This window comes from Arachis ipaensis, chromosome B7 (genome assembly GCF_059453495.1).
Source record: "Arachis ipaensis isolate K30076 ecotype BB chromosome B7, ASM5945349v1, whole genome shotgun sequence".
Lineage (NCBI taxonomy): Eukaryota > Viridiplantae > Streptophyta > Magnoliopsida > Fabales > Fabaceae > Arachis > Arachis ipaensis.
The window spans coordinates 135,661,583-135,685,210 of record NC_142442.1 but is presented as its reverse complement, the minus strand read 5'-3'; the positions used below and the strand labels follow the sequence as shown (position 1 = coordinate 135,685,210).

General features: G+C 36.8%; 2 protein-coding genes across 2 annotated transcripts; both read right to left on the bottom strand.

The window, feature by feature from the left end:
* Positions 1–10: 10 nt before the first annotated feature.
* RFC3 (replication factor C subunit 3) lies at positions 11–4,165 on the bottom strand. Its single transcript, XM_016308017.3, has 9 exons — positions 3,805–4,165; positions 3,070–3,286; positions 2,624–2,703; positions 2,387–2,546; positions 1,649–1,730; positions 924–1,053; positions 783–846; positions 623–691; positions 11–362 (listed from the first exon to the last, which is right to left on the bottom strand). Exons 1-9 carry the CDS (start codon positions 3,992–3,994, stop codon positions 263–265), a joined length of 1,092 nt encoding a protein of 363 aa, XP_016163503.1. The 5' UTR covers positions 3,995–4,165; the 3' UTR covers positions 11–262.
* Positions 4,166–10,591: 6,426 nt separating this feature from the next.
* Positions 10,592–11,503, bottom strand: LOC107607819 (uncharacterized). Its single transcript, XM_016309721.2, has one exon. It carries the CDS (start codon positions 11,501–11,503, stop codon positions 10,592–10,594), a length of 912 nt encoding a protein of 303 aa, XP_016165207.2.
* Positions 11,504–23,628: the final 12,125 nt, after the last annotated feature.

Sequence of the window (23,628 nt, the reverse complement as noted above, 5' to 3'; positions counted from 1 at the left end):
CAGTCAAAGGTAGGGAAGCCATTCATTCCGATGTCTCTCTTAAACTGAATAGCAGTGAACATGTTGATAAATTACGATAATAAATACTGAAAGATCTAACTTGAGATTATGTAAAGTGAAAACTGGTTTTAAGTTAAAAACCGACAAACAACGTTTGTCTTTACAAATTAGACCCTAAACTCATTCTTGATGGTGCAAAAGCTGGCAAGCCAAGCCAAAGAGCATGTGAAAGCAGTCACCAAGTTGAACAGATCAAAGTAGGCTATTTAGCAGCAGCAACCAGTGCAGATCTGGCTCGAGTAAACGTAGCAATAATTGAACCAAGCTGAAGCTTGTCATTGCACCCAAAACTTAATCTGTACCTGTAAGAGATGAAATTTCCTTCACATCACATACTAATCAATAGGAACAGGGGGAGGGGAGGGGACAACAACACGCTGTTTAACCCTTAACTGCATTGATAATAATGGATGATATCATATCTAACATAATAGAGACTGGTTATTTGGGCATATATACTTCCAATGCATACAGAATTACTGATTCTTCATTCATGTGTGAATAATAATTAAATAATGTTCTCAGACTTGTGCAAAAGAATAGATAGTATAGCGATACATACTCTATGTCTGCCAAATCATTAATCAACTGTACTCGGACATCTGGAGGCATCTTAATCTTAAAGACAAACCTGTGATAACAATATAGTAAAGATAAGGGGCAAAAAATAATAATAATAATTAGAGGAGAAGATGGACAGCAAGACAATGCATAAGGCTCACATTGTCACTTCTCTCACAATATCTACCAGGGCCAATCCTTTCCTTGTCTTGATTTCATGTATTCCTATAAAATTAATGCCAGATATAAATCATAAGTTGCATCTTTAAACTTCACTATAAAAGTAAGGAATCACTTGTTACTTCTAAAACTCTCTGAAAATTGTTCATTTAGCAGCCAATAAGATATTTGCTCAATATCTTTGGGCAATGGATTTCCAGTGCACAGGTATACAGCTTCTTCTGTTATCTGCTGAGAAGCCATATGCGTTGACTGCAAATATTTAAAAGCAACGGAAACTGTCATATAGGATCCATTGACACAATGGAAAAATTAAATAACATCAGGTTCTAATAAATGAGAATACGATTCCCAAGGATAAGAATTGAGACATGGTAGTTATCCCAGATAGTTAGACATGAGCTGAGTGAAAGAAAGTCATGGGAGCCTAACAACCTAAAAAGTCAAAACTTTGACAATACTGGCATGCATTCACATAAAGGATCAAATGATGATAATTTAATACAAAAATTAATAGCGGTGATGTATTATATGCAGTCTTAAACAGAAAAGTCTTGTCATTTTAATCAGAAAACAAGAATGAAATTAGTACAATTCAAGACTTCACCAGGAAGGACCCTAGATTCCATAATTTTGTATATTGACTCTGTAAATTTGCAAAATAACAGTATGAGTATGTACATCACAATATGTCTATGTAAGCAGCAAGGAGTGCACACAGATGAAATAAGTACCCATTCCAAAAATGAGGTTACAATTTTTTTTTTTACCAAAAATCTACAATTACCACTTTTATTTGACAAAAGAAACATCAAAATGCAAGCATAATTTAATTAAGAAATACCACCTGAAGAATATTCAAAGCCTTTCTCATATCACCATTGCTAAGGCGAACAAGTGCAGCTAAGCCACTGTCTTCAACATCAAGCCTAGTTCAATCACAGAATGGAAATCATCATATTCTAAGTTATTCAAAATTGGATCACAGTGATACAACTATCAATAACAATGTAGTAGAGTGAATATCTAGTAGGAAGGAAAGAGATGTGAGATGTCAATGGGATTGGAGATTAATATGCACAGCCCATTCAATATTATATTGCACAGATATTAGTTTTTCATTACAATAATTGCATTCCACATTTAAAGGCAGTGTACAAGATTCAAATTACAACTTTTGCTGAACATCCAAACAAATTAATCGTGTCCTTAATAAACCTTTAAAAAATTATGAATAAACCTCAGTGACAGACTAAACTGAATAGAAATTTCACTGCAATAATTGATCATACAAATCACATAAAAAGAACAAATAAAATTCGAGGATTTAATCATCGCAGTTGAACTGCATGTGGAGTTACCAAGCGATAGAAACAAGAATTGAGTCTTACAATTTTTGAAATTTGGCACCCGCAATACCTGTTTTTATCTCTCTAATTACACCTACTGTTCCAGTGTAGATGACCCTGATCCTATGATTTAATTGTTGGTATTAACCAGAGAATATAATACCCTTTCCATTTTAAATTGAGCATTTCAGCATACATCGAATTGGAGGCTGTATAATACAGTTGGTGAAACTTACCCTTCAGCTTTAATAACATGCTTCAGTCTATCAGTGACATGGACTTCATCAAGAGGGGCAAATCGAAATCGAGTGCACCTTGATTGTAGTGCAGGGATAATCTTATTTACATGATTGCAGATAAGTGCAAACCTTGTACTTTTTGTATATTTCTCAATCACTGCACCCAAGAAGATGAATGGTTATATATTGAAGCTATACACAGAAGTGAATCAGAGTATAAAAACGACCATATACCTCTACGTAATGCAAATTGGGCATCCTTTGTCATGGCATCTGCTTCATCTAGCAAGACCAATTTCACTAAGGCCTTTGCACTAAACAGAGGTAACTTGAGGGTTAGTTAAAGGGGAAAAAATTGTCTCATTAACCCATCTAGTGGACTAAAAATTACACAATACAATAACAACAACTTTAATGTGCAACTTTCGAATAGACTAAATTAGGAGCTCACTGATGAGGAGATTCATGAAAACACGTATATAAGTTACAACCTGCATATTCAAGTCTCAAAAATAGAGATTTCTGAATATTACAATGCCAATGATATAGGACTGTAAAGAACTCAGAATCAGGTACACCACTGACACTAACTCCAAAGCACAAACCATTGAAGTAAAAAACTAGTCAATCACACAATAAAGATTTATAAGTAGAAAAAGAGAATGAGCAGAGAATACAACCCAAATGTTAAGCTCTGGGTGCTAGCAAAATCTTGAATCTGCTGCCGTACAACATCAATTCCTCTTTCATCAGAGGCATTGAGCTCCAAAATCATCTTGTGGTATTGCTTTCCATAGAGTTTGCGTGCCACGGCAAGAATAGTCGAAGTTTTGCCCGTGCCAGGTGGACCATATAGTAGAAGATGTGGCAATCTGTTCTCAGTAGTCAGCCTATCAACTACCAAAAAGAGAAACAGTAAATGAATAAAGTGAAAACCTGACCACAAGAGATGAAAGAAACACCATAATCATTTTATTCCGGAAAAAAATTTACGGAAATTAATCCTTTTATTTTCAAAGCATCTACTAAACCAAATTAAGAAAGAAACATAACCGAAAAATAAAAAGATCTAAGACTAGCTGAATAATGCAAGCTCCTCTATTTCCATTACACTTGCACGAATATATTAAATTCCCAAACGAAATTCCAGGACTGAAGTAAAAGGAATCCCTTACTAACCATGTTGTCGCGACTCAACTAAATAGCACCACCATTCACCACATACCTAAAACCCTAGTAGTATTACTATCATAGGAGGAACAACTATTCACCAAAAGAAATAAAGTAACTCACGCAAAAAATACTGAAAAAATTCTATATAATGAGATTAGGTTCGAAAAAGGATTAACATTTAACAAAAAAAAGGAAATCATAAACCCTAAGGGGGGGGGGTTGACAGGAAAAAAGCAGCTTACTGGTACTGATGATGTCACGGTGAGCAGCGACGTCATCTAGGGACTGAGGGCGGTACTTCTCGACCCACGGAGTGGCCTTGCCTTTACCGGAGTTGTTCCCGGCGACGAAGACCCTCTTACCCTTGTCGGTACTTGAAGGGAAAGGGGTTTCGTTGCCGTCGATTTCCATGGGAGAGATAGTCTCCGCCATCGATGCGTTGCTACACTAAACTCTTCGTTGATGGTAAATCCGAGTTAGGTCGTTGATACTGAAGATTGAAGAACATCAAATTGGCACTCAGTAGTAAATGGTGAATGGTTATGCTTATGCCTATTGTATAATTGGCGCCAAACCACAGATTCTAGCGGGTCTACACTTCACACTTTGAAAAAAAAAAACAAAGACCCAACAAAGAAAAAATAAATGGGCCTAGTGGTTAGTCCAATAATTAAAAGAGTTCTCTGTCAGAACGTTTAAAAAAAAAAACCCTAGAAGATAGAAGCAAGCAAGCAAGCGAGCAATAACAAGTCCAAAATTAGCTCAGCAGCAGTAGTAACGAGAAACATTTAGGGCCTTTTGGATAGGTTCATAAGTGATTTTTTTTTATTTTTAATTTATGAAAATGTGTAGTATTAATGTCTGTAACTTTCTAAAAAGCTATTTTGGTGCTTAAGGAGAAGTTAAAAAAAATAACTTCTCTCATAATAAAAAGCTTTTTATCACTTTTCTCTTAAAATAAGTACTTTTAGAACTAAAAAACCAAACACAAAATAACTTATTTATAAGCTACTTTTAATATAAGTATTTATTGTTTAAAGTATTTCTTCAAAAATAACTTAATTAAGCTATTTACCCAAACTGGGCCTTAGTCCTCGATACGACGACACCGTTCTACCTTAATAAATTATCAAATTTAAGAGATCACCATGTCTAAAAGCATGGATAAATAAATAAATAAATAAAAGGCAAATAGAGAAAAAGAAAAAGGCATGGAACAATTAGCTCAGCAATAAGAATTAAGAATTAAGTCTTTTTTCTTGATAAAAATTCTTCTTCTCACTTTCTTCTATACTGGTTGGAGGCCTCTCCTGTGGAGAAATACGGCCTGCATGACTTGGATGAGGTTGAAGAGGTTGTTGTGGGGTTCTTCCAAAAAGTTTGGAAAAGAATCCCTTATTTGGATACAAAAAGGTTTCTTCAGGAGTCTCCGAATTTTGTGCGGACACAATTAGGTAGCTTTATTGTTGCTTTTTAATAAATTTCGACTTGTAATCTTTCGATTAGTTGTTTCCGACTTGTGGTAACCTAACTTTTTGTTTTCTTCTTTCCAGAGATGGTGAAGAAAGGTTCCAGTGCTTCTTACCAGAAGGTTCAAGATGCTAAAAGAAGGTCACGGGCACGGGTTGATGCCGCGAGGGCTGCCGGCACTCTTCCCCTTCCTCCTCCTCCTCCTCCTCCTCCTCCTCCCCCTCATGATTTGGGGGCCTCTTCTTGCCCCATTATGGTAACTTCTACTTCTGCCTCTTCTCTTCTTTCTCCTACCCTTCTTGCCCGAGCTTCCCTTGAACCTGAGAGGAAGAAGCGCAAGACATCGGGGTCAGGTACTTCTTCCAGGGATTTTGATGGTCCCCAATTCATTCAGAATCACATCTTTCCCCATACTCATATTAATATGGATGATGCTTCCGTTCGAAACCATCTTAATATCCTGGTTCAGGGGAGTGTTCGGGCTACTGGGGTATGCACGAAACTTCTTGATATTTTTGAGAATACTCCCCTTAGCTCTTTGGGTTCTACCCAAAAAGTTGAAGAGTTGGAGGGGAGGATTTTCCTTTATTAAGAGGAACAGAAGAGGCTTTTGGAGGAAGTTGCTGGCTTGAAGGAGGAGAGGTCCTGACTTCAGGAGAGGGAAAAGAAGCTGATAGCCCAGTGTGCCATGGCGGAGGGCCTGAAGGAAAAGGCGGAGTAGAATTACATCAGGATCTTTACTGACAACATTGATCTTCAGCGGGAGTTGGAGAAAGGTTGAGAGGCTTATCAGGATCTGGAGGACTCCGTAGCGGAGAGCTCGGAGGAGGCCTGTAGGATCTTTAAAGACTAGGTCGAAGTTATTGCTCCTGGCCTGGACCTTTCTCCTCTGGATCCTGATAAGATTGTGGTGAATGACACTATTGTTTCTCCTCCCCGTCCTGAGACAGATTCTGAGCTAAAGACCCGTGGTCAAAGGATTGTAGAGTCTCCTCCTCGTGAGGATCAACGAGAGGGATCTCAGCCGACGTCTTCAGACGTTCCGACTCCTGCTGCTGAAGAGACTGCTCCATCCTCCCCTACTGCTGACCCGACCTCCCTACCTTCTGGTGATGCCGATCCTTCTTCTACTTGATTTGAGCTATTTTGGGCCCGGCTTGTGGGCCTCTTTTGAACAATTTTTATCTTTTTATTATTTTTGTGGTGATTACTCTTGACTTTCCTTGGCCTTTTATGGCCGTTTAACAAAAAATGCTTTAATTCCTGCCCCCCTTTTTGGATAAGGGGTTTATGATTAATTGTCTTGTGCATGCTTTCTATGACTTTTCCTTTGTTAGGCTTTTTATGAAAACCCTTTTGATCTTTTTGTTTTTGGAAAAAAACCTTTTATCTAGGCAGGCTGTGCTTTGTCTGAATTGTCGTTAGATTTTTCAAAGACTTGAGCTAGCCTCTGCCTTTGATTTTTGATGATTTTCTTTTTTTCTCTTTTTGCATTCCTTATGAATTCAAATTTTTCTATCTGAATTGTTCATAACTTAGGTTATTTTCGCGATGCATTTCAAGTTTTCTCGGTTTTTTCGACTTATTAGTCGTAACACTTCCGAGTTATCATGATCTGCTTTTATAACCTCTTTACACCGACTTGTACCTCGTCGTTTTATCCTGTCGACCACGCAGGTCGGGCATGAAATTTTCACGTTTTGTCGAGTTTAAGTCGGCGCATTTCATAGAAAAATGATAGTAACTTAATGGAATGTACAAAGAGATGTAGAAAAGGATCTTTGTTTATTGATGAAGGTACTTTTTACTACTAAGGGGTTGAAAATTGTTGCCCCTTAGCCTACACTTTGATGCCTCGTTAAATCCCCTTCAGGAAAAATCCTTCTTTTTGGGAAAAAACCATGAAGTCGGGAAAAAGAGTACATCAAGGAGTGGAGTTCGCTTTTAACTATAGTACCTTTTCATATTACAAGCATGCCACGACCTAGGTAGTTCGGTCCCGATCAAGTCGGTTACCTGTAGTATCCCTTTCCTAAGACTTCACTTATCTTATATGGCCCTTTCCAATTAGCAGCAAGCTTTCCTTCCCCTGACTTGTTGACTCCGATGTCATTTCTGATCAAGACCAAGTCGTCTGAGGCGAAGCTTCTTCGAATGACCTTTTTGTTGTATCTGTTTGTCATCCTTTACTTCAGCACTGCTTCTCTTATCTGGGCTTGTTCTCAAACTTCGGGAAGTAGCTCGAGTTCTTCTTTGTGCCCCTGTACGTTGCCAACCTCGTTGTAGAAGCTCACTCTTGGACTTTGCTCATTGATTTCCACTGGTATCATGGCTTCTATGCCATAAGCAAGTCGGAAGGGTGTTTCTCCTGTAGCAGACTGAGGTGTAGTCCGATAGGCTCATAGTACTTGAGGGAGTTCCTCAATCCATGATCCCTTTGCATCTTGCAATCTTTTCTTTAGTCCTGCCAGTATGACTTTATTGGCTGCCTCGTCTTGCCCATTTGCTTGTGGGTGTTCTACCGAGGTGAACTGATGCTTGATCTTCATACTGGCTACCAGGTTTCTGAAGGTTGAGTCGGTGAACTCAGTGCCATTATCAGTGGTGATGGAGTGGGGGACTCCATACCTTGTGATAATGTTCTTGTAGAGGAACTTCCGACTTCTCTGGGCTGTAATGGTGGCTAGTGGTTCTGCTTCTATCCACTTCGTGAAGTAGTCTACTCCCACTATTAGGTACTTTACTTGTCCAGGCGCTTGGGAAAAGGGTCCCAATAGGTTCAATCCCCATTTTGCAAAAGGCCATGGAGAAGTTATGCTAATGAGCTCCTCGGGAGGAGCGACATGGAAGTTTGTATGCATTTGGCATGGTTGACACTTCTTTATGAACTCGATGGCATCTTTTTGTAAGGTCGGCTAGTAGAACCTGACTCGTATGACTTTCCTAGCCAAAGACCTCGCTCCGAGATGATTTCCGGAGATACCATTATGGACCTCTTCTAACACTTCAGTTGTCCTTGAGGTCGGGACGCATTTTAACAATGGTGTAGATATCCCACTTTCATAAAGGATATTTTTTACCAAAGTGTAGTTTTGTGCTTCCCTCCGTATTTTCTTGACCTCTTTTTCCTCTTTGGGTAGGATGTCGAATTTCATATATTCGATTAGTGGGTTCATCCATTGGAGGTCTAATCCAGATACTTCAAGGACGTCTTGTCTTCCCTCTGTTTTTGTAATTGAGGGTTCTTGGAGAGTTTCTGTGATCAGGCTTCTATTATTCCCTCCTGGCTTGGTACTTGCTAGTTTGGAGAGTGCGTCTGCTCTGCTGTTGAGATCCCGAGTTATGTGTTTGACTTCGGTCTCTGCAAAACGCCTAAGATGCTCCAGGGTTTTGTCTAAGTACCTCTTCATATTGGGGTCTTTAGCCTGATACTCTCTATTTATTTGGGAGGTTACCACCTGAGAGTCGCTGGACACAACTACTTTGGTCGCACCGACTTCTTCTGCTAGCTTTAATCCTGCAATCAAGGCTTCATATTCTGCCTGATTATTAGAAGCTGAAAATTCAAATTTGAGGGATACTTCTATTTGAATACCCTCTTGGTTGGAAGATCCATCTACGTATAACTCCCATGCAGTGGAAGTTTCCTCTTGATCTCCTGCATACTCTGCCACGAAATCGGTAAGGCATTCGGCTTTGATTACTGTCCGAGTTTCGTACTTGAGGTCGAACTCGGATAGTTCTATAGCCCATTGAACCATTCTACCCGCGCGATATCCGTCTTCTGCAGGATTTACTTCATGGGCTGGTTCGTTCGAACTCTTATTGTGTGAGTTTGGAGATAAGGCCGTAACCTTCGAAAGCTACTATTAAGGCATATGCAAACTTCTCGAGTTTTTGATACCTCAACTCAAGGCCTTGTAGAACTTTGCTGGTGAAGTATACAGGATGCTGTCCGACCTCGTCTTCCCGTATTAGAGCTGATGCTACAGTTTTGTCGGCTACGGACAAATACAGGACGAGTTCTTCCCCAACTTCAGGTCGGGTTAGGATGGGAGGTTGGCTTAAAAACCTTTTGAATTCCTGAAATGCTTCTTCGCACTTAGGAGTCCATTCAAACTGGCATCCTTTTCTTAGTAGAGAGAAGAGTGGCAGGGATCTTAATGTTGATCCTGCCAAGAACCTGGAGAGAGCTGCAAGTCGGCAATTCAACTGCTGGACCTTCCTTAAACAAGTCGGGCTTTTCATTTCTAGGACTGCTCTGCATTTGTTAGGATTGGCTTCAATCCCCCTTTGTGTAACCATAAATCTTAGAAATTTTCCTGCCTTCCCCGCGAAGGTGCATTTTGTGGGATTCAATCTCATTACATGCATCTTAATGGTGTTAAAGACTTGCGAGAGATCGGTCAAGAGGTCACCCTCATCCTTGGTTTTTACCAGCATGTCGTCTACATAGACTTCCATTAAACTTCCAAGGTGAGGGGCAAAGACCTTATTCATCAGCCTTTGATATGTGGCTCCTGCATTTTTCAATCCGAAAGGCATGACCACATAGCAATAGTTTGCTCTTGGCGTGATGAAAAATGTCTTTTCTTTATCCGGCTTGTACATCGGAATTCGATTGTATCCCGAGTACACGTCCATAAACGACAAGTATTGATACCCCGAGCTGGAGTCTACTAAGGTATCAATGTTAGAAAGTGGATATGGGTCTTTAGGACACGCCTTGTTCAGGTCAGTGTAATCGACGCACATCCTCCACTTGCCGTTTTGCTTTTTGACCAGCAACACATTCGCAAGCCATGCCGGATACTTGACCTCTTTGATGAAGCCGGCTTCTAGGAGGGCTTTTACTTACTCTTCTACTACTTGAGCTCATTCAGGCCCGAGCTTCCGCCTTCTTTGCTGAACAGGTCGCGATCCGGGGTATACTGATAGTCTATGTGACATGAGTTCGGGATCTATCCCTGACATGTCGGAGGCTTTTCAGGCGAAGAGGTCGGAATTCTCTCGTAGGAGCCTTATAAGCTTCTGCTTCAAATCTTTTTTCAGGTTGGCTCCTATGTTGGTGTTTTTTTCCTTCCTCTTCTCCAACCTGTACGTCCTCAGTTTTTCCCCTGGGTTGTGGTCGCAACTCTTTTTTAGCTCTGATTCCTCCGAGCTCAATGGTGTGCACCTCCTTACCCTTTCCTCTCAAGTTCAGGCTTTCGTTGTAGCATTTTCTCGCTAATTTCTGGTCTCCTCTAATGGTTTCAATTCCCTCTGGTGTTGGGAATTTCATGCAAAGGTGGGGGTGGACACCATTGCTCTGAGCCAATTTATGGTGGTTCTGCCTATTAGGACATTGTAAGCTGAACCCACATCGACGACTATGAAGTCGATACTCAGAGTTTTGGATTTTGCCCCTTTTTCAATAGTTGTGTGGAAGGGGATGAATCCTAGTGGCTTTATTGGTGTATCCTCCAGCCCATATAGGGTATCGGGGTAAGCTCTTAACTCCTTTTTATCCAGCCCTAGCTTATCAAATGCCGATTTGAACAGAATATCGGCGGAGCTTTCCTAATCTACCAGAGTTCTGTGAAGATGTGCATTGGCCATGATCATGGTTATCACGACTGGATCATCATGTCCAAGAATGATACCTTGCCCATCTTCTTTAGTGAAAGAAATAATGGGTAGGTCAGGAGCTTCGCTCCCGACCTGGTAGACTTCATTCAAGTGTCTCTTGCGAGATGACTTGGTGAGACCACCTCCACCGAATCCTCCTGAGATCATGTGTATATGTCTTTTCGGGGTTTGTGGTGGTGGGTATCTTCGGCCCTCGTCATCTCGCTTTGTTTTGCCATGATGATCCGACCTTTTTATGAGATATTTATCAAGTCGACCTTCTCTGGCCAGCTTTTCTACCACATTTTTTAGGTTGTAACAATCATTTGTTGAGTGACCATATAGTTTATGGTACTCACAGTAGTCGCCACGGCTTCCCCCCCTCTTTTTATTTTTGATGGGCCTAGGGGGAGGTAGTCTTTCTGTATGAAAAATTTTTCTGTATACATCAACTAAGAAAACTCGTAGAGGAGTATAGGAGTGATATCTCCTAGGCCTTTCTGGGCCGACTTCCTCTTTATTCTTGGGCTCTTTTTCTCTCTCTTTTGATGAGTGAGAGTGCCCAGGTTGCCAGCTTGTCTCTCGAAGTCTGACATTTTTCTCTATGTTGATGTACTTCTCAGCTTTCTCCTGTACATCACTCAGGGAGGTCGGGTGCCTTTTCAAGATGGACTGGGAGAAGGAGCCTTCTCGGAGTCCATTTACTAGGCCCATAATTACTGCCTCCATGGGCAGATCTTGAATTTCTAAGCACGCTTTGTTGAACCTTTCCATGTAGTCCCTTAAAAGTTCCTCGATCTCCTGTTTTACTCCCAGGAGGCTTGGTGCATGCTTTACCTTGTCCTTTTGGATTGAGAATCGCATGAAGAACTTCCACGAGAGGTCGTCAAAACTGGTGACCGACCTTGGGGGGAGGCTATCAAACTACTTCATCGCTGCTTTAGTAAGGGTTGTTGGGAAAGCCTTGCATCGAGTAGCATCAGAAGCGTCGGCTAGGTACATCCGACTTTTAAAATTGCTTAAATGATGCTTTGGATCTGTGGTTCCGTCGTAGAGGTCCATATCAGGGCTTTTAAAGTTCCTTGGCACTTTTGCCCTCATAATGTTCTCACTGAACGGATCTTCTCCTCCCAAGGGAGAGTCTTTTCGATCACTGCGAGAGTTTCGACCTTTGAGAGCGGATTCTAGCCTTCGGAGTTTTTTCTTAAGCTCCTTTCGTCGCTCAATCTCGTTCCTCAAATTTCTCTCTGCCTCTCGCTGTCGCTCCAGCTCTTGCTCCAACTACTCCAGACGCCCCTAGTGGCCATGGAATAATCCCATGAAATTAGTTGAATGGGGTTATCCTTCTTTGCCTGATGCATGTCCCTCAGAGGAGTTCCCTTTCAGGTCCTTTACTATCGAGGTGCCTTCTTTGTGCTGATTAGTCACCCCTTGGTGAGTGACTATTACTCTGTCGTCATTACCAACGTCCTGATTCTCTTGCTCAGAATCGGAGGCAGTGTTTCCGTCCTCGTTGAATTCGTCCGCCATCATGAGTTGATCTCCAGGTTCCCGGCAACAGCGCCAATATTACGTGGGCAACCTGTAGTTAATGGGTTGGGCTTGTGAAACTGGCCCACGCATTGAGTGGAGGTAGTCTCCGACTAGACTCGCGTTTGGGAGCTGCCGTCCGACTTGTGTATGTGAAGGAATGGGGGGTGGTACCTGCAAAGACACTCCGATACTTAAGTTAGCAAAGGGTTTTAGCAGGTTTAGAGAGTATTGTAACTTAAAGATACCTGATGGGTGTTAGTGTATTTATAGTGGTGAACCAATAACCACCGTTGGAGTAGTTCCACCTTTTTAGGTGGATAACCATCCCTTTATATTAGGGAAGTTGAGGAATGGCCCCTGGAAGTGGGTTGAGAGATTTTAGGGACAGTTACTTATTTGAATAATGGTTATCTGCCAGCTAATCTTCGATCCCGACTTCCTCAGGGCAAGTCTGTGTTGGATCTGATTTCTTGTGAGGAGGTCGGTGTCGTGTGAAGGCTAATCTTTGGATTGGGTCTTAGTGTTGGATCAGGGTATGAACAAAAATATTATTCGTACATTAAAATTAACTACTAAAATTAATTATTAATATATTTATATATAAATATATGTATAATTTAATTTATTTTTAATGTATATTTATATTCTAATATATATTTTTATTAATAATTAATTTTATTGACTAATTTTAATATATATAATATAGTCTATTTTCATGTGTAAAAAAATAGCCACTAAAAAAATAATGCATTGTGACAAACGTACATAAGGTACATAACGGATCATCAGAAACGTACGTTCTCACGTATAACTATATTACATTTCTGATTTCTCACCACCACTCCATCACTCTGTGCTTTTTTCATTTTGCTCCAAAAGAGAGTCACGATTCTTCTTCCATCTAGTCGAGTTTGAGGTTATTAATTGGTAAACTAGCTCGATTTTATATGTATATAAATAAAATATTATTAATATACATATTTTATATACATTTAATTTATACTTTTAATATTATATATACATATGAAATAGTAATATATAATTATACATATATTAATAATTTTAATTATTTAAAATTTTATATTTATTTTTTATATATAATTTTATTGTAGAATAAAAAAATTTATAATTTATTGATAAATAAACAATATATAAAAATAATCTTTTTAAATATTTTTAAAATATATAAGATATAATTTATTGATATAAAATTATAGATTATGTGCATATTATTTGAAACAGTTCGTGAGTTCGAGCCAGCTCGTGAGTTTTTAGTGAGCGGAATTTGAGCTTAAGAAATATGTTCGATTTTTAATGAATCAAGCCGTGAACCAAACTCAATTTTCGTGAGTTAAGCTTGAACTTGGTCTAATTCGACTCAGTTCGGCTCATTTCTGACCCTACAAAAGACTATATATTTATTATTTTAATGGTTGTTCACCAATTTTGGTTATATTATTGTTACTGTCAGTTAATATTAGAAATACTAGTGCTATTAACATTATTATATTATTATTAGATTATTATTATTATTAGCACTACTTTTGTTGTTATGATTATTATTAAAACGCAACCTCTATTTTGGTTATTCTTAAACAAATTTTGAAAATACAAAATACAACTTGCATTTTTCAACTTGGGATTTGCATAATAACGGTATAAATATATATTTTATTGTGTAACACTAATATTTTTTTATTAAAAATAATATTCATACACTAAAATTAATCACAAATATATTTGTATATAAATACATGTGAAATTTAATTTATTTTTAATATGTATTTATATTCCAACATATATTTTATAGCTAATTTTTGTGATTAATTTTAGTGTATATATAGTACTTTTTTCATAAGTTAAAAAATAACCTACATTTGTATTATCCAAATTTTAGTGTTTATTTGAACTACATATTATTTTTTTTACCACATGAAGTGGATAAATATAAAATAAATAAGTAAATGACTAAACTAACCATGAGCATTATTACAACGTGAGCGTATACGAAAAAAAATTTCTATCATACGCAGACATGAGCGTTTGTATCAGAACCATATTTCATTTCTCACCATGCCACCACTAACATATTTATATCTAACTATTTTTCGTATATATAGTCTCTCATCGTCTCCCTCTCTCACACACTGTGCTGCATTTTTTGTTCTCTCGTCATCGTCTCCCTCTCACACACACTGTGTAAGCTGTATTTTTCATTTCCAACCATTTTTTGTACAGTGGTCTTTCATCGTCTTCCTCTCTCACACACTGTGTTACCCAAAAAATTAGGAACTCTAACCTCCGGGCGTTCAGAACCAAAGACCCCTGTATTAGACCAAGGGGACGTGCCGTCCTCACATCGCGTCCAAAAAGATAGAACACTTTCCGGAGACACTGAAGTCGGTGGATCAGATAAATAAACACAGTACACACTGTGTAAGCTACATTTTTCATTTTCTTCTGGCCATGGATCTCTGATATTTTTGGTCTCAGTGTGCTGTATCAAGTGAGTGACTATGTAACTGACGTTCTTTATAGTACAATGCATAAATTTAAAAATATTTTTTTTATTATTAAAATTTGATAATTTTATGAATGATTATATTTTTTTAAAAAGTAAAAAAGTTTAGAGCTTTAACTTTTTTTTTACATTTTCTAAAATATTTATTTAAATATTGTCAAAAAATTTATATTTAATAGATAACTAATTTGTTAAATATAATTTTTTTATTACTTAAAAAAATATAATATTTATGAATTATTTTTATTATATTTTTAAATCATTTAAAGACTGTTTTGTTGATAATATTTTTGAGTGACCTTTTATAATAAAAATATATTTTAGAGTGAAATTATTAACACCATATTGTATTTTTTTACTTCAATTAATATTTTTTATATTATACGATATTATTTTTTTTAAATAATTTATTTTGATATAAGAATAAGAACAAAAACTATTATATTTTTTTTTTCATTTGATTCAAGGATCAATCTGAAAATCAAGTAGTTCGTTCATCTCTCGAATCGTCATATTACTCTTATCAGACGGCTACCTTAAACCAACTACCGCCGGTATGTTAAAATTTTTTTGAACGTTAGAACGAATCAATTTAAGGTATGGTTTTTTAGTTTGTCGATCGAATCGGTCGGTTTGATCTAATTTTAACAACTATATTCTAAGGCATGTCTGTTGGAATAAATTAATTTTCATATCCCAGATCATCCATATTGAATCACCAAAAAATATAACATATCATAATGCGGAAGCGTACCTGAATTCATAAACATGAATCATATGATCGGAAGAGTTTGGATCTTGTGGTTCTTTCGATCTTCCTCAACCAAAGCCTTCTGTATTCCTAGGAGGCTGAACTGCAACTCTTTTGATGGGGAAAGAGTAACAAAGGCGGCTTTGGCATATTGGGGACCGAAACCCTGAAGGTCTATTTATATTTGAGCATGGCACCCATTAAACCCTTAAGCCCAAATAAAATAGTATCTAAAGCCCAAAAGATAATATATCTAAAATCCAAAAAAAGATAATTATCTAAGGAACAAAAGATAATATCCGGTTTTATTCTCATTTAATTCCAAATCAAAAGTAATAATGACTTATTTAATTAGCATTTAAAACAATAAATGAGATCATCATTATATAAGTCATTTAATTTGAAATAGCATAATTTGTGATTATAATTAATATATGTATTGCCCATAAATAAGTTAGGAAATCAAATAATTTCCTAACAATCTCCCACTTGGGCTATACATATATTATTTCTTGACATAATCACATCTTTATAAACTTTATGCGCGCATCTGAATGCTATTTCTCTCATTACTTTAACAATCTGGTCCGTCTCATACATTAGATATGGAACTACCGCAGCTTTTATCACATTAAATACCGTGACTAAACCACGCCAATCACCATCCTAATATAATCAACGACATAGATCAAATTTGGATGAGTAATATGGAAATTACATGCCAAGTGATCTCATGCATGTCTATTTCCATCTGGTCCAACTTTATTGAGATCAAACACAATACAAATATTGCAAAATGAACATTTCACATAACATGAAATAAACCATCAACTTAATTCTGCAGAAAAATAACTCAATATCTGTCATAGGACATATAGCATAAACTCCCACTAAACCAAGGCATCACAAATATTGACACCCATCCGAGCAGTGTGCTCATGAAAAACTTTAGGGGTCAATCCCTTGGTAATGGGTCTGCTAGCATATACTCTGTTCCTATATGTCCTATGGAAATCTGTTTTTCTTAAACTTTCTCCTTGACAACTAAGAACTTGATGTCTGTATGCTTCAATTTTGTCAAGCTCTTATTGTTATTGGAGTATAGTACTGCTGACTTATTGTCACAAAATATCTTTAATGGCCTTTCAATGTCATCTACTATATGAAGCTTAGTGACAAAGTTTCGCAACCATATGCCATGAAATCGGAATCAGAGTACCTAATGATCTCCAAATTTTCTGATCTCCGCTAAATATGCATGTAATCCTTTGTTCTCTTTAAGCAACGCATTACGCGTTTAACAGCTATCCAATGATCCAAATCCGGATTGCTCAAGTATCTACCCAACACTCCCACTATAAATGATATATCGGGATGTATGTAGACTTGAGCATACATTAAATTCCCTAGTGTTGATGCATAAGGTTTATCATGCATTGTTGTCTTCTTAAGATCTTTTTGGGGCATTGCTTGAGACTAAATTTGTCTCCTTTAACTACGGGTGTGTCCATTGGTCTATAACTTTCTATGACATATCTACTTAAAATCTTTTCGATAGTTCTTTTGTGACAATCCGAGAATACCTTGAGAGTAATCTCTTAGTATCTCGATTCCTAATACAAAAGAGGCATCACCAAGATCTTTCATTTCGAATTTGTTTGATAGAAATTTCTTAGTTTCATGCAACAAGCCTATATTGCTACTGGCAAGTAGAATGTCATCAACATGTAAAACCAAAAGGGTGTATTTACTCTCACTGAACTTGCTGTATACACACTCATCTATGATGTTTACCTCAAAACCATGAGGTAATGACTTGATGAACTTGTGATACCATTGACGGAAAGCTTGCTTGAGACCATAGATGGATTTTCTCCTTTCTCTATTGGATCTCCTTAATGACACTTCTTGAGGTTGTTGAGCTTGCTGTATGGGTTGGGTTTGAGGAGGATTCTCATTATTTTCCTGTACTGTAGTAGTATCTTGAGCAACAACAATATTCTCATTGTTCTCTTGTACTGTAGCTGGATTTACAACAGGATTCTCATTGTGCTTTTGTACTATAACTGTATCTTGAACAATAATAGGCACAAGGTCCTGATCATTGTTAGTTATAGAATCCTCATCAAAAGCAACATTCCTAATATTTCCTTCCCCCCCAAACTCAACATCCTCAAGAAATCTCGCATTTCCCGTCTCAAAATAGACCTTGATGCAGGATTGTAAAACTTGTACCCCCGTGAACGCTCAGCGTAACCAACAAAGTAGCAACTAATTGTCCTTGAGTCCAATTTTCTTTCATGCGGCCTATAAGGTCGCGCCTCAGCTAGACATCCCCAAATATGCAAATGCTTTATACTAGGGCTTTTCCCAGTCCAATTTTCATATGGGGTTTTGTTAACTGCTTTGCTTGGCACCCTATTAAGGATGTACACTGCGGTCTTTAAGGCTTCTCCCCAGAGTGATTCAGGCAAGGAAGAATGACTAATCATACTTCTCACCATGTCCTTAAGAGTTCGGTTCCTTCGCTCTGCAACACCATTCATGCTAGGTTTGCCTGGCATAGTGTATTGCGGAACAATACCACACTCCTCTAGGAAAAGAGCAAAAGGCCCAGGACGTTGCTCACCTGAACCGTCATATCTTCCGTAGTATTCACCACCACGATCAGATTTGACAGCTTTAATTTTCTTTCCAAGTTGAAGTTCAACTTCAGCTTTGAAAGACTTGAAAACATCCAAGGCTTGGGACTTTTCATGAATTAAATATAGATACCCGTAACGAGAGTAATCATCTATGAACGTAATAAAGTACCGTTGTCCATTCCAAGAGACAGTAGGGAATGGGCCACATATATCGGTATGTATTAGTTCTAAGACATCTTTAGCTCTCTCGGCACCTAATTTCCTTTCGTTTGTCCTTTTCCCCTTTATGCACTCAATGCAGACTTCAAAGTCTGCCAAATTTAGGGGTCCAAGAATTTCATCCGACACGAGCCTCTGAATTCTCTGTTTAGAGATGTGGCCTAGGCGTTTGTGCCATAATGATGCCGAATTCTCATTCAGTTTTTTTTTGTTTTGTACCCGTTTGCAGTATTTCATTATTATAGGAATTTAAGTTAAGCCTATATAGATTATCTACCAAATGACCAGAGCAAATATTATTCAAATTATAAAAGAGACTGACTTTATTATCTCCGAATGAACAAAAATAACCTGATTTGTCCAAACGAGAAACAGAAACCAAATTTCGTCTAAATGACGGTACATAAAATGTCTCTAATAAATCCAAGTAAAATCCACTCGTGGAACATAATCTAAAGGTTCCTATAACTTCGACTGCAACTATATTGTCGTCTGCCACGTAGATGTATCCTTCAGCATCACTTGGCGGTCGGCTCCACAGGCAACCCCTTCTTTACACGCCAAGTGGCATATTTGGTACAATCCTTCTTCATGCGTCCCGCCTTCTTACAGAAGAAACAAGTTGAAACTTGATCTTGTTTCTTAGCCTTTTTCTGCTGAGAAGACACATCCGCAGTAGTATCACGCTTTCTTTTATACTGAGAAGATGAAGCCATGTGAGCACTTTCAGTCTTATCTTGCTGTAGCCTCTCTTCTTCTTGCACACAGTGAGATATAAGCTCATTTAAGGACCAAGTATCCTTCAGAGTGTTATAACTCACTTTGAATTGCCCAAAATGTGTAGGAAGGAAAATCAAAATGAAATGCACGAGTAAATCTTCAGACAACTCTAACTTTAGTGCTTTCAATTTTGAAGCAAGATGAGACATTTCCATAATGTACTCCCTTATGTTCCCTGTACCTTTATACCTCATGGAGACAAGTTTGCTCAAAAGACTACTTGCCTCTGCCTTTTCATTCTTAGTAAAGAATTTTTCAACATCCTTTAGGAACTGTTTGGCATCTTTATCCTCAGTAATTGAGCCCCGAAACGCCTCAGGAATTGAGCGTTTCATGATCATAATGCTCATTCGATTGGATCTCTCCCACTTCTCTATTTTAACCTCGTTGAGATTTTCCGGAGTGGAAGTGGGTTTCTCCTCTCGAAGAGCTATATCCAGATCCATACAACCGAGGACAATCTCCACGATATCCTTCCAAACTTTAAAGTTTGAACCATTCAGCATAGGAATACTGCTAATTTGCGCAGAAACATTGGTAGCTAAAGCCATAGTTTCTGGATTAGAACAAAAGAACATGCAGTAAATATTAGTTAATTAATGGGTAAAAATTCATATTGAGATATCCAGCACAACATTAATTTTCAATCTTTGGATAGAAAAATTAACTGTAAGTGATACTCTCATTGCAGTAATCAAATATTGTCAAAATTCCCGTCACACATTAAGCCTTTCTTTGGACCGACTTAATGCGCACATGGAAACTTAAACTTCGCAACCTATTTATTACCGCATATATTTTCTATTAATTGGCCAAACAATAACCTTCCTTTGGGCCGATTATTGACCGCATAATTAATAGAAAATAAACAGAAGTGTGCAATGCTTATTATTTGGCCAAACAATAAACTTCCTTTGGGCCGATTATTGTTCGCATAAATAATAAGTATTACTTTATTCTTAATTAGTTATACCCAAATATTTATTTACCATTAATATGTATATGTAATTCGGCCAAATATAGGCCTTTCTTTGGGCTGACCAATATTCGTATGAATTATATATCACTATATTCCTAATATTTTAAATAAATTAATTTTCACAAAAGAGGCTACTTTGGCAGCATAATGTTCAATCAATTTATTTTAAAACTAAATCTTTATAAAATAAATGGGTATAATAATCCAAATTGTTACTAATTTCCTTATGTGACAATTAAATAGCATTTTTTTTATTGTTATTCTATTAATATTTATTTATCAAAATAATTTTATGAGTATCATCTCAAAAGAAAAAAAAGATAACCGAATACAGGACGTATCCATCACAGATACACAGCAATGTGTATAGCCGAAAAAAAAAATGATGATGATGTCTCCGAATTTACATATATAATAGCACCAGTGTATATATATATAGAACTAACCTATGACGGCATATATACATATATATATTTATAATGCAGGCACATAGTAAATTATATATATATGCGGTAGCAACAAACCGAACCAGTTAAGGATGTTTAAAAAATATATATATGTAATTTTACAGCACAAAAAACGCAAATGTATACGATGTACGCATATACATATATTAATCCAAAAGAAATAGTAAACTGAATATTTTGATGATTAAATTATGGACGGCTCTGATACCACTTGTTGGAATAAATTAATTTTCATATCCCAGATCATCCATATTGAATCACCAAAAAAATAACATATCATAATGCGGAAGCGTACCTGAATTCATAAACATGAATCATACGATCGGAAGAGTTTGGATCTTGTGGTTCTTTCGATCTTCCTCAACCAAAGCCTTCTGTATTCCTAGGAGGCTGAACTGCAACTCTTTTGATGGGGAAAGAGTAACAAAGGCGGCTTTGGCATATTGGGGACCGAAACCCTGAAGGTCTATTTATATTTGAGCATGGCACCCATTAAACCCTTAAGCCCAAATAAAATAGTATCTAAAGCCCAAAAGATAATATATCTAAAATCCGAAAAAGATAATTATCTAAGGAACAAAAGATAATATCCGGTTTTATTCTCATTTAATTCCAAATCAAAAGTAATAATGACTTATTCAATTAGCATTTAAAACAATAAATGAGATCATCATTATATAAGTCATTTAATTTGAAATAGCATAATTTGTGATTATAATTAATATATGTATTACCCATAAATAAGTTAGGAAATCAAATAATTTCCTAACAATGTCATCACAAATGCAGATAATTTTTTATATCCAGATCATAGTCACTCCCTAAAAGATATTAAATATTTTTAGTGGTAAATATTAATTTGTTTCGTAAATACGAAAGAGAATAGTAATATTCCTTTCCTTTCTAAATACCATGGAATAACACTTTTAATTTCTTTTTTCAATTTTAGTTTTAATTTGTTATTACTTTTCTGTATTTTAAGTTAATTAATTTGGTCATATTTATTTAAAAGTACTAAAAATAAGAATAAGAACTAAAACTATTATATTTTTTGTTTCATTTGATTTCAGAATGATATGGTTTATTTATCTTCTATTATCATTAGATTATCATAACTTGGACGCCAGATGTTGTTCTATTAGAGATTGCTACAGTAACTTTTTAGAGAAAATACTTACCTGGACTCTCCAACTTTTATATTTTAAACTAGAGTAGGGATCCGTGCTACGCACGGGCATGAATAAAATAACCACATGCAATTATTCTCAGCTAATTGATGAAAATAAATGATTTAGTTTTAAACCAAAAAATTGTATGGTATAGAATTTCATAAATGAATTCTCGTTACAAGTATAGTTTTAAACCAACAATGAATTCTCTCATGCAAAAATTTGTTTGTCACTAGTACAAACCCCAATAAAAATAACCGAAGTATTCAAACCTCGGGTCGTCTCTCAAAGGAGTTGCAAGAAAGTGTTCTTGTTATTGGTTATGGGACAAGTATTTTGGAGTTTTGGATAAGGAATATGAAAGATAAATTGCAAGAAAGTAAATGAAATTCAAATGATAAAAGGTCTTGGCAAGGAATGATAGTCAATGATCTTTATCCTTGTTACTAACCACAATATGATACTTGTAAGGATCAATCTCATTAAGTCATCCTCTAACAAGTGAAGGAAAGTCAAATGAGCTACACCAATTCTAATCCATAAGTCCTAGCCACCTCACTAATTAACTTAGTGGAAGCTAGAGTCAATGGATGTCAATTATCAAAACTTGGACATTAGCAACTCAAGTTCACCTAAGTTACCATCCCAAGCCAAGAACACAAAAATATACTCTAACATCCTTTCAAGCATTTAATCAAACACTTGGAAGGTATAAAAGGAAAGTAAGATAAAATTGCAAGAAATATAAATCTACACTACCAAATGTAAGAAAATAATAATAACAAAGTAATTAAACAATAAAGAAAACCAAACATAAATTGTATTAAAGAAAAATAGAAAAAGCAAGAGTGCATCAACAACAAAATAAACAAATACAAGGAATGAAATACTAAACTAGAGAAGCAAAGGTAGAGGAATAATAAATTAGAAAGGAAAAGCAAATCAAAGCATGAATTAAACCTAGATCTAAGAAATTCTAATCTACTTCTAACCTAATTCTAGAGAAAAGAGAGAGCTTCTCTCTCTAGAAACTAACTAAAGCATGATGTAAACTAAACTATGTGCTTCCCCCTTGACTCCTCTTGATTTCTGCATGTAATAGGCTTAGAAAATGAGTTGGATTTGGGCCTAGGAAGCTCAGAAATCACCCCCAATGTTTTCACTTTAATGAAGTCACGTGCGAGCATCGATGCGTACGCGTTGGTCACGCGTACGCGTCGCTTGGAATTTTTGCTTACCACGCATACGCGTCATGTCACGCGTACGCGTCGCCATGCGACTTCATATCCACGCGTGTGCGTTGGTGAAAGCACTCCCAATCCTTGATTTTCCATGAAATCTCCACTTTGCATGCTTTTCTCTTCATTTCTTTGATCCATTCCTAGCCTTTTGAACCTGAATTCACTAACAAACACATCAAGGCATCTAGTGAAATCAAAGGTGAATTAAAATTAATCAATTAAGGGCCTAAAAGTATGTTTTCACTCTTAAGCACAGATTAGGAGAAAGTCATAAAACCATGCTATTTCATTGAATAAATGTGGGAAAAGTTGATAAAATCCACTCAAATTAAGCATAAAATGTACCACAAAATAGTGGTGCATCAAATCTCCCCACACTTAAACCAAGCATGTCCTCATGCTAGACCAAGAAAGAGACAAAAGGTATCAACATTTATTAAATGCAAACTAATTAAATGCGATCTACCTACATGCAACTATCTAAATGAATGCAATTGCTTGGTCAAAACAAATCAACTTCCAAGAAAGCATCTATAAGCACAAGGGCTAAAGGTATTAACAACCAAGCGAAACTCACAATTGAATTGAGTTATTAAAGATTTTACAAACTTGCAAGAAAAGAGATGATCATGGGTGGAAACATGTAATTGAGCAATCAAACCCTCACCGGATGTGTATCCGCTC